This window comes from Plectropomus leopardus, chromosome 11 (assembly GCF_008729295.1).
Source record: "Plectropomus leopardus isolate mb chromosome 11, YSFRI_Pleo_2.0, whole genome shotgun sequence".
Classification (NCBI taxonomy): domain Eukaryota; kingdom Metazoa; phylum Chordata; class Actinopteri; order Perciformes; family Serranidae; genus Plectropomus; species Plectropomus leopardus.
In genome coordinates, this window is record NC_056473.1 from 6,124,451 (window position 1) to 6,136,794 (window position 12,344).

General features: G+C 39.6%; 1 protein-coding gene across 3 annotated transcripts; it reads right to left on the reverse strand.

Annotated features, from left to right (window-relative positions):
* Positions 1-314: 314 nt before the first annotated feature.
* Positions 315-6,302, reverse strand: ppp1r32 (protein phosphatase 1, regulatory subunit 32). 3 transcript variants are annotated; one of them, XM_042496732.1, is made up of 13 exons: positions 6,201-6,302; positions 5,440-5,487; positions 4,915-5,092; positions 4,683-4,806; positions 2,521-2,683; positions 2,364-2,409; positions 1,423-1,523; positions 1,234-1,299; positions 1,000-1,089; positions 858-923; positions 673-767; positions 478-580; positions 315-398 (listed from the first exon to the last, which is right to left on the reverse strand). In XM_042496732.1, exons 3-13 carry the CDS (start codon positions 5,015-5,017, stop codon positions 387-389), a joined length of 969 nt encoding a protein of 322 aa, XP_042352666.1. In that variant the 5' UTR covers positions 5,018-5,092; positions 5,440-5,487; positions 6,201-6,302; the 3' UTR covers positions 315-386. The 3 variants fall into 3 exon arrangements, with proteins under 3 accessions (XP_042352666.1, XP_042352664.1, XP_042352665.1); XM_042496730.1 differs by having other exon boundaries at positions 4,683-4,818; positions 6,201-6,301; XM_042496731.1 differs by having other exon boundaries at positions 4,683-4,818; positions 5,440-5,521; positions 6,201-6,301.
* Positions 6,303-12,344: the final 6,042 nt, after the last annotated feature.

Sequence of the window (12,344 nt, forward strand, 5' to 3'; positions counted from 1 at the left end):
TTTTCCATACTTTTTATGTTTCTTTGTAGCCATTTGCTTTGCCCCTTTTTGTAGCAATTTTGTGTCTCTTGAAGATTGTTATTGTTGTTATTTTGTGTCTTGTTAGGTAATTTTGTGTCTTTTTGCAGTTCCTTTACATCTCTTTGTGGTCATTTTTAGAAATACTAGTGTGTATGTGTAAATATGATATTTTCCAGGTGAAGACCAGGGTAGCGTCTGACACTTTTAGGCCGCTGGGCCTGCACCCATTAGGCCCATTCATTAATCCATCCATCCCACAGTTTTTCTCTCAACACAAATGAATCAGAGTAAAGTGTTAACAAGAAAAACCTACATTTTATTTTAAATTATGCAGGTGCCAACATAGGTGTGTGAAGCTCTAGCCCCTAGAGGTGAACCTGTTAATTAAAAGTAGCTCATGTGAGTCAAATGAAACATAGTTCATGTGTGCAGCTTGTTTGTCACCTATTTGTGTACCTGTCCACTTCGACGACTGAAGCCGCTGTCTCTTTTTGCGCTGAAGATTCCTGAACAAGTGTGTCCAGATTTCAACTTTTCAGAACCAGCATCATGGCAGAACCTGGAAAATAATGAGGATATTTGTCATTCAAACAGATTCTTGAATGATATCCTATAATCACAGCGTGATCTGACAGTGTTAAACATACATACATGTTGTTATAATGTGTAGTGAAGTGTGAGCCATCAAAAGGTGTGTTAGGGAAAACCTGGTTGTTTGGAGCATTAAGAAGATGCCCTGTGGGTTCCTAGAAAACAACAACAGACTGAAATAACAGCTCCAAACACAAAGGTAATAACGATTATTGGGAAAAAACTACAAGAGAAAAATATAAAACCTTTTTTCCAATGGTCCTCTCAGTTGGTGCAGTACTTTTAGTCTGAGGTGATGGCAGAAGGGACGACTAGAGGAGCAGAGGAGGGAATGTTCAAAGTTAAAGGGATATCATTCAGATCTAATACAGCTGACTGAATACTCACTGGCCAGGCCAGAGGAGCGGTGGCACCTCGAGTGTATCCTGATTCTCGTGAGAAATGGCTGCTGCACAGGTTCGCTGTCGCCTCAGTGCACTTCAAACACAAAGTACAGAAAGATGCCGTTAAACCTGGAAGATTCTATATTATTAAAAAATATGGAATCCTTATATTTTAATATTATTAAAAATGGCATCCTTTGAAAAGAAAGGTCAGAGCGGTTGAGTCCTGTGGGTCAACCTGCAGAAATGATGGTCGTTTGAAGTCAGTTTTCATCACCGAGCCGGGAGCCTGCAGAAGTTCAACCTGAACAAGACCAAAAAAAGAAATTGAAAGTGAAAGATGGACCACACATAAGAAATAACTGGTGTACCTACATTTTTATGTATTGCATGTTTGATTAAATTTACAAGAATGGCTAAAACTTACCATGTGGGAGTTTTTATCTTGAAATGTGTTTAGTTGAAGATCTGTTTCTTGAGTGAATCCAGTTTGTACTTTTGGACCCACAATCACATGGTGCTGGGAAACTGGAGGAAATGCAACAGCATAAACACACCAAACAAACAAATCACATCAGGTCATCGCAAGTTCTTTACTGTCAAACACACAGCGATGACAGTGAAGCACTTCATTGATCGACAAATTCTCAGGCTCCCTTCAACAGTGCCTCCACAAGTATGTGTAAAAAAATAATTTAAGTAAATCTGATCTGAGCCAAAATATAAAATATTGCAGCAGCTATAATAAAGGAATAAAGTAAAATATCTATTAAAATGATATTTTATACTGTGGTAGCTGGGTTGTAAGTTAAGTTTCAGCATCAGGGGTACACAAAGGGGATGTTTGGAGGTCCTCAGCATGAAAATCCTGATCATCAAATACTTGATTTCCTTCCCTCTGGAGAATTTTTATGCACCAGTTATATTTTATTATTTAATCTTATCAAAATAAAAGTAATTTATTTATTTATATTTTTTGGGGGGGGGGGAGATGCACATATTTAAAATACTGCGGGAGCCCTGAAAATCTAAGCCTGTATATGGTAGACTGGTGAATAGTGGGACAGCCTTGCTGATTGAGTTTGTTTGTAAAAATAGTTATAGAACTGGTCTGGTGAAGTCCTCATTCTCTTAATCATTGCAACTATTGCAGCCTGGAAAATAAATACTATTTGTTTTTTCACTTCCCCACATCATCTCCTCATAATTGTCATGTGTTTGAAGCTGTAATATGTAACCTTCATAAAAAAATAACTTTAAGTCATATTTTATTTTCAAGCTATCTGTCTCACAATTTACTGTGACAGTTTTAGCAAACAAGATAAAAAATAATTTTAAACTTTACAGTTACAAACTTTATTATTTTACCTGTTGGTGTGAGTCGATGTGGCACAAACAATCTCTGGTATTCCGTCTGGGGAGAAATATTTATGAAGAGAGATAATTAGGAATTTATTACTCAGCATTTCTGCACACCTGACACTTGTCAACATCTCCAGCATGTTGTTTTCTTTCCGCATCCTACCTTTTCCTCCATGCTCACTGTCTTCGGAAGATTCCTCAGCTGATGGTAGCCGCTCCCTCTGGGTTTGTTAATGATGTTTGGCATAGACCCCGAACAATCAGAGTGGATGTGAGGCTGGTAGTGGAGTTTAGTTTGTGACATGAAGCTGTCAGACAACAGGTGTCTGCAGACATAAACAACAAAGTTTTATTTATCACAGTCAATTTAATCAGTTCAGGAAGTTGGTTTGCAAAAATACAAACACAGAAGAATCTGTGCTATCAAATGAATCAAATGAAAGTGTCATCCACACTGTAAAAATACATGTTTTGTTTTAACTTAATAAAGATCTAGACTGCTATAAATTGTCAAATTGATGAAATTTGAGAAGACAATTTGAATCATCAAAAGCTTCCTCAATTTGTCTTTAAAAATTCAGTCAACTTAAAATCGGAACACCAACTTTTTAAAATTAAAAACTAAGTTGTTGGGATTTTTTACAGTGCAAATAACAAAATACACATTTTTGTTTGTTTGTTTTGTTGTTTCTAATGGATTCTAGTTGTAGGTTTGTTTTTGCCTTATTATTGATTATTGTAATTACTATTGTTGTTATAATATCTATAATTATTTTTGATTATTATTATTTCTCAGTGTTTATTGTGTGCGTGCAGGGCCTTAAAGACACCCCTCTCAGGAGTTTTGCCTCAAACGGAGGTCAGGAAAGTTGTCTTTTCAGGGCTTATTGTTGATTTTTTTTAAAGCAGTAATAGTGTCATATAATAGGGGCTTTTTCTGTGGTAGAAAGAATCAAATATTCACAGCCAAGTCTGTACATTATCCAATTAATAGAGATATTTTAATCAAATGAGCACTGCAGATGAACCTCTATTCACTAGATGTATATCTTAAAAGCCCTGCACACTCATAGCAATTGAAATTGGTGATTTTAATCCTTTCAGTAGATTAGAGCTCTCCTCCAGGCTGTTAGCATGTAGAGACAGTGCATGATTTTTAACATTTCATTGAGCTCTCTTGTTAGCTTTGTTGCACCTGCTGAGGCTGAACAAATATCACCTCTATTATAAGCCTTTTTCACAGCATATTGACTTGTCACTGCATGAAAAGCACAGGTGTAAATAATGTTTCCAGGTCCAAGGTCCTGATATTGTGCACGCTGGCTCACTGTCACTCTCACTGGAACATTTGAATAAAACAAAGTCATAATTAGTGTCTTTACTAACACTCACACTGGCAAGTCACAGCGTCTGCTGTGGAAAAAAGGCATATCACAAAGCTTTTTTCACAGAAGACACTTTGACTTAACAGTGTAAGAAAAGCGCAGGTGATGACACTAACGATGTTATACTCAAGTGTCCCAGTATGCTATGACGATAGTCAGGTTTCCATCCAAATATGGCGCAAATTTTAACAATTTTTTTTTTAAATTGGCACACAGAAAAAGAAAATTTCCGCACTTTTCCATTCACTATTGTTATGCAAAACTTTGGGAGTTGGTTCACTGAGATAAACAGGTGTAATTTTCCAGTCATGTGCCATTGCAGGACACAACGAGGTGTCAAACAAACGCCTGACTTTCACCAATGAGACAGTTGTCCTTTTCCCACAGAGCGTAGTCTAGTATGCTAATTTGTGTAGCATGCTATGCTAGTGTCGTACGTGACATGTCACGAGAAAAATGAAGTGAAGTGAAGTCTGAGCTCTCAGAAAATTTCCACCTATGAGGTCATGGATACCACAACACGGAGGCGACGATATGGTCTCTTCTTGTGAACACAGTAAACATTCAAACATCAAAGGGCTAAAAGAACTCAGCCATTGTTACTTTTTTTATTTACACATATACTTTTTCCTACTGAGACATGTTGCGATTTGGCTGAACTGGCCCTTTAAGGCCCCCTGACACAATCCACACACACATAGTGTGCTGACACAAGTGTTTTCACTTATTTTGTCTGATTTGACATCCTCACTTTATGCTTTTATCTTGTTTATCTGAGTATCATATTTTGGTATAGCACAAGATTTCCAGCATAACTCCACCCAGCTACCACTTCACTAGAGGTCCAGTCAGACAGGGTGAGTGAAAACACCTGTGCTGGGCCTTTAAATCAAGTCACAAACATATTTTAATTGTTTCAGTCTTCTGCTCTGACTCTTACCCAAACTGAGGGTTGTCTGTGAGGTCCAAACTGGGCTTGTAATATATGGCTGGTCTCTGGTTTGATGTGAAGCCAGTCTTACTGGGATGTGCGAGAAAAGAGTTGAAGCTCAACCTGCCTGGATCTGACCTTATTCCTGATCAGTAAGAGTTAAGAAAGTTATTCATGTTTACACTGAGGCATCCTTTAATGTGAAATAAAAGTGTCCCCTCATCATCGTGCACTCTCTCACCATAGGACGCTCTGTAAGAAGTATTGTCTGCGTTGCCGGTCAGTGGTCCCCTGCTGCCTGTTGCTCCGACACTAAGCGTGACTATCCTCCCCTGCTCAGCCATCTGTGACTGCTGTAATGGAAACCCTCAGTGACAACAGTGATGGATGGCAAAAATCCTCAGGGCATGTGCACAGTGCTGTAACCACAAACAAAAGCCGCATCAATGTTAACTCCTTTGTTTTTTTTTTAGCTCTGACAGAATCCAACACAACTCTCTGAAGAAGTGATTACAGAGTCTGTAATGCAATAAGAGCTCCCTTTATCAAATGCTGTTTGAGTGAGGAGAAAATTCATATCTATCTATATATCTATATCTATCTCTATCTCTCTCTCTCTCTCTCTATATATTATCTATATATCTATATCTCTCTCTCTCTCTCTATATATATATATATATATATATATATACACACACACACACACACACACACATGTACACCAGATTTAAATGATCCCATAAAAAGAAAGGAAAGCTTCCCTTACCTGCAGCTCTCTGTTGTTCTGCTTTTGTAGGTAAACAGGTGTCTGTTGCTAGGAGATTCAGCACAAGGGCAGACTGTTACAGCTGAAGAGTGACCAGAGTGAAAGACTGGCTGCTATACTTTCTACTGCCCATCAGCTCTATGCTTTATTTCTTAAACACCTCTTCAATACATGTTAACTGATCAGAAGAAAATAATATTGCATCTTCTGGGTTAAGTAATGCTGCAGCAGGAAATGTTGTAGGAGTCACCAAACATATCCCAAAAGTCTTATTTACATAAAGGTGCCGCAATAATGTTTTTCATACAGTTGATGCTAATGAATCTCAGCATCTCAGTTACTGTGTGGAAGTGTGAGACAACACATACATGAGCAACACAAAGCCATAGTTTCTAATACAAAAAAAAACCCAGTGAGAATTATTCATAATGTGGACCCAATAGAACATACAAGGAGATTTTTTTATTACGTCACGATTGTTTGGATTATTGAGATTTAAACATTAAGCTTAGTTAAAGATATTATCTATGTATGGGGCAAAAATGCCCCAAAAAAACAAGAAAAAAAAAACAAGCAGGTAACCAAAACACAAAGTACACATGAAACATGAACAAAAAAATAAACTGTTTCACTTCTGGCCCTGGCCCTTTGCTGCATGTCATCCCCTCCCTCTCCCCCTTCACGCTTCAGCTGTCCTATCTATTAAAGGCTAAAAGCCAGAAAAAATATTCTAAAAAAACCCCCAAAAACCTGAAACCAACCAGAATCACAAGGAAGAACTCAGGTGAAGACTGAAGACAGCAGCAAACATAGTGGAGACATCAGGGAAGATCACAGACATACTGAAGAGGAAGAAAGGGAAACACACTGGTATATGGGAACTAATAAGGTGAATGAGACACAGCTGGGGGAGGTGGACACAGGTAAAAGGAGGGAAACACAGGGACTGACTGACAATCAAAGGCGTGGCAGGGGACACGAGTGGAGCAAACAGGGAAGACTGCTAACAGGACAGGACAAATGAGACTGATAAAAAAAACAGGAAGGAAACAGACAAAGCCAGGGACAACTAAAGGCACAGGAAAACCATGAGGGAACCTACACCTAGTGAGGTACAGGTGAAAGTAAGCAGTGAAACACTAAGGTGGGAAAACACACAAAGACAGGAAATATCATGACACATGGGGAGTGGTTCTACAAAATAAAACAGGAAACAGTACATTAGTAAAAAGAAAACAGCAGAAATCCCCAAAACAAAGTCCACAATGTAACACAAAACCTATAACATCATGACTATCAGACTACATTAAAGCAGATGTTTACACTACATGAAGCTATTGGATAAAATCTGTCCCCTTGTTGAAGGTGACTTATGGTGTACGGCTCTTGATTTTTTTAATGTATTTTTATCTGGGTTTCCTGTAAGTGTTATTTGTTAAGTAACTGTAATTGACAGAGCATATTCTGCTTTGATTATATATGTTTTCAAAAAGGGGCAGGTAACATAATCTCTTTTTCTTCTCCCTGCTTCTTTTCGGTCATGGAATGTGTATTAGGGTTGTTTTGAATCTAAATCTGTTTGTTGTGCATTGGTGTGACTGGAACAAGTAAAAATGAAATGAAATAAGTTCTGTACCTAATGGGGTACAGACTTTTAATCTTGCACTTTATAACACACTTGCACATTGTTCTCAAAAATATATGATTATTATTATTACTGGAAGGCCTAATTATATCATTAGTAGTTAACACTGTACAATATTGCATTATGTTTCAATTATGTCCTATTGTAGTATAACGTACAGCTACCACTTATGACATGTAATAGGGCTAAGTTATAGGTTACTAGTTACCCTGTTAAACTGTAATAGGTAATGTTACTATATTAATTACTCAACTTATTACATTACATTTGACTACTTTGCTAATAACAAAACAGCATTTTGGGGGATGCTCTCTCATCCCCATCAATATCATTGCTATGTGGTTTAGTTTGTTTATTTGTGATTTTAACTGAACTGATAATTAACTGAATCTGCCTGAAATTCTCTAGAATAATATTATCTCCTTCACGTGCATACTGTATTTAGGACAACTAATATTCAATGCATTTATGTGGACATGAATAACCCGTTTATGAACAGGTTTTCGGAGTATCCTCATTATGTGTTTCAGTCTGTAAACAATATATTCTGTTTATGAGAAACCTAAATATGTTAGCTGGAGTAGTCTAAAAGAAACTGAGGGGTATATACAAAATGTGAATAGTGTAAATATACAGAATGTGAATAAGTGGTTATTCGTGTCCATGTAACCGCAGTCATATATATATTTATAAAAGGAATTCTCTCTAGGAATGTTTTTTAGGAATAGTGCGTGTTGTGTGCTGCACGGATTGTGAAGCCTTTTGAGGCAAATGTGTGCTGTATAAATAGAACTGATTTAGATTACATTTTCAGCTCTTGTAACAAACATCCTCAGCGGCCTGGACAGTTTCTCTGAGTGTCCACTGGAGGGCAGTGTGATGCCACAGTGACTCTGCCTTCAGTCTAGCCCAGAAAAGATGTAAGGTTATGTAAAAAAAAAAGAAAAAAGGAGATGATGGATGGCTTGAAATTTGCATGACATCTTGATAAAAATGTCCATCTGAGACAGAGAGTTATCATCCGCCGCTGTTAGCAGGAGAAAATGTCCGTACACCATCTATACATCTGTACACATACATCTACACCAGCATCTCTATTTCATCTGGAGGATATCCAGCTCCTGCTGTATTTAGGACATCAGAAAAAAACAGGCTGAGCTGGACATCAGTGTCATTCCACCAGATTAAGATAAAGATAAATACTCTCACTAATTAACCACCAACAGGAGGATTTTTGTATTAAATTAAAGGGATGAAAGAGTGATATTAATGCAAACCCTCTGCTTTATTTCAGAGCAGCTCTACAGACACAGTATGAACACTTCAAACAGTGTGATTTTCTCCACTGTTTCATTAATATGTGGGAATTACTGTATAACATCTCTCTGGGTTTTTTCCATGACAACTTGCTCACCCCATGGATCACTAAATATGACAATGCACCGTCGTCACATCATCTCCACACATTCTCTTTAATTCTCACTTCCTCTTCCTTCTCTTTCCATCTCATTTCCTTGGACTCGCGCTGCATCTTCACCTCTGTCACATCGCTTCTTGCTCCCTCCATCTGTCCAAAACGCTGGCAGTCGGAGGAGCCTATCTTTACCAGGCTGTTGCTGCTTGTGTTACCGTTCCACAGCGCTTGACGTGCTGTTGTCGTGCCAAGCCTGGGACTGTTCATTATCTTCTCCAAAAGAAAAAAAACTACAGGGAAACGCCTGCATCATTGGAACCGACAGTCTCATTTCCTGCTTCTTTTCTCTTAAACACAATGTGCACATTATTGGCATTTCTAATTATAAACTCGCAGGGATCCATACAGCAGGACTAGTCCAGGCGCCGATTTTCATTCCACTCAAAAGATTACACCAGATGATTTCACTTATTAGCACAACTTCAGCCAGCAAGTCAGAGAGGGGGAACTGATCAGTGGAAGCACCTGCTGTACTCTGTTTGAAATGAAAAATCTGCAGAAGACTCTCCACGTGATTGTTCGTCTCTTCTGTGTAGCAATCTGCGTTAGTTCTGCATCTGCATAATCCACATATAACATGACTGTGATTTAGCCAGAAATACAGGCCTGGTTCTTGACAATAAGACTGGGGGAAAAGGATAAACTGCTGCACCTTTTGCAACAGTTTAACACTTAAGATAGCACTTTGAATACAAGGTAGCTTAATAAAAACGACAACAAAGGTGGGTGCAGAGGGTCTAAAAATAGACGGAGGTGATGCAAGCACGGGTCTCCCGTCGAGTTGATGCGCTTGGCTCGCCTGCAGCCGTCTGTTGTGGTTCAGGGAGGGACGAAACCCCGGCCCCTGTCTGCAGGAGCTCGGCTGGCTCGGTGCTCGTCTGTGTTTCCTGCTTAGCTCTGATACTCTGCTGCACCGGGAGGAGAATCTTGACGGTTTCTCTGTCGGTTCAATAACCTGTTTCTATGTCTGCCATAGAATAGCACGGAATTAATATTTAGAGAGACATAAAGAGACAGCTCAGGCGCTAAGACCCTTCTTTGTGTGTCAGGTCTCAGGGGCGCTCTCTCTGCTTCACCGCCTCACTGTTCTGGGTCTTATCTCCTTCCTGCTTCCTTTTTGACTTCTGTACTTAATAGGCAAATCTGGCACGCACGGTTTGGGGTAAATTGTATTGTCATCTTTTTCCATTTCGAGTTTCAGTCAGCTTTGGTGCGTGTAATGCTAAGGAGGCGGGTTGCCACGAGCAGAGGGGGATTCAGGCGTAAAATAAGACATTTTAAGTCAAAACGTGTACAAGACATGATATCCTGTAACTCGATGAGAAGCAGATTAAATTAAAGGAAAACAATTCCACTGTCGTGTTGATGCTGCCAGATATGCTTTTGAATGTTTGATGTGGGACGGATTGAAGCTGAAACACGCAGCTGTTGGACTGAAGTCAGAAGTGAAACAAACTGTATGAACAATGCAAGAGCTAATTAATGAAGAAATCTGTCATCATCCTTGAAAGTGGGATGAAAGATTCTCTCAGAGTGTAGCATGTAGCGGTGCGATTCATTTACCTTCATGCTGACTAATGTGCTGCTCAGAGAAGCTTTCCACTATACATTTTTAATTGCACTCAAAGGCAAAAACAACCTTTGCAGATTGCAGCCGCTATCAGCACACAGTGGAACATGGGAAATTGGAATGGTGTCATTACAGTTTCTAATTATTTTTATTGCAGCTTAATTACACTATATGTCTATGTGTGACTGAGATGATTAAAAAAATAAATAAAATAAACAAAAACACCAGAAGATACACTGTACACTAAATGGCCGCAAGTATGTGGACACTCTGTTCATATTTTGTTGCTGGGATGTTTTTTTCTTTTCTTTTTTAAGCCAGTTGAGGGAGATTTTAATTGCTACAGCATTTAACAACTTCATACATGAACAAAAGTTAGTGTGATTCCAAGTTGATCCATTTAAAGGAACTCTGTGCGTTGACTCCACATGAATCAAAACATGGAGGTTACTGAGCCAGTAGTGAGCAGCTAACTGTGCTATCTCCATGAACAGCCATAAACAACAGCAACAGTACTGACAGAGCTAACAACATTAACCACGGGGGACCTGGAGGGCCGGCACTATGCTTCCACAAGGACGCCGTCCATATAGCAGCTGTAACCTCTGTACGAGAGCTGTGCAGAGTGGCGGTGACAAGCTAGCAGGTGGGATACACACCTGCACTAACATGCACACCTGATCTCCACATTCTAATGAGTTCATGCTTGAGTCCAAGTGGCTGTTTGTGCCTAATTTGAGAACACACAGTCTTCTTGAGATGTTGCGTACATGATAATGAAACAGATTCAAGGTCACATTGACCTTTGACCACCAATATCTAACCAGTTCATTGCTGAATCTATGTGGATTTATGTCTAATTTGAAAAAAAATTACCTTAGGTGTTCTTATCACATTCCCGATAATGAGATATATGGGGTCACAGTGACCTTTGACCTATGACCATCAACATCTAATAAGGTCTTCCTTGAGTCAAAGTGGCTGTTTGTGGTAAATTTGAGGAAATTCCCTTCTTGCGTTCTTGGATGTCACGTTCACAAAAACGGGACGGGTGGTCAACCTGAGCACGATCTGATGTCACCAAGTAAGTGTTGTCCCTGGATCGATAACTAACTTGTTTGTCCAGGAGTACAACCAGCCAATCAGCAGCACCTTGCGATTGTGATGTCATTCACAGTGCACCGTGCGGACAACCCGCACCCCCCAAAAAAACGCCCATTCCAAAGCTATTCAAGCAGCAACGGCACACAGAGTTTTTCTTGGATTTAAAGCACATTTTTGGGGGGAGGAATTACTAAATATATTTAACCTCTCTTGGGTCTATTTAATGGAAAAGAAATATGTATGAAAAATAGATGTTACAGGAGCTGTGGTAAAAATAGCTCTACCTGCTAAGCTAAGCTAAGCTAAGCTAAGCAGGCTTAAAGGCAGCTTTCTTTATAATACTCCAATTATAGCGTCCACTTAGACTGATATTGATTTTTTTAGGCAGGCCTTTTTTTTAAAAAGGCTGAAATACAATTAGATATCAACCCCTGTGGTGTGCGTGCCCCGTCTGTTTCTGCAAACTTGGAGCGTGCCAACTGCCAGCTGCTTTATGCAATACACTGACTATATAAAAGCATTACCTACAGCCCCACTTCAAAACCACCAAAATATCCCTTAAAATCCCGTGGTTTTAGAATGAGATGCATGTGCGTGTCGTGTTTGAGTGTCCACATACTTTTGGCCTCTTAGTGCATCTCCGGAATCAACAGCTATCGCTCTTCAATTAACCTTTAAAGAAAGACAGGCAGAAAGACCATTGAATCTCTGCACACAGATGTAGTAAAAATGATTCTTTAATATGGAACAAAATCAGAGCTCAGCTCCATGGCTCCGTCCACCCAACACACTCTGTAACACTGATGGGTGGAGGAGAACGAGAAAATCAACCAGTAAGATCACAGTCCGCTCGGCCAAAAAACAGGAGAGGCTAAAAAAACATGGAACGCAAAACCAAAGTGCTACTGGGTTTGACCTCGAGACGCCCTCTATCCTTCCCTCCTGACCCAGGATGTGACCGCAGGGACGGGCCTCTCTGCCGCCATCCCAGGGCTCTCCCACCTCCTCACCTTCCTCACTTCTGGAGGTCAGCGGCTCCTCAAACCAGTCAGTGACCCGCTGACCTCTCAGAGCCCGATGAGGTTTAGCGCGAAGGTGGGTTTTCGGAGGAG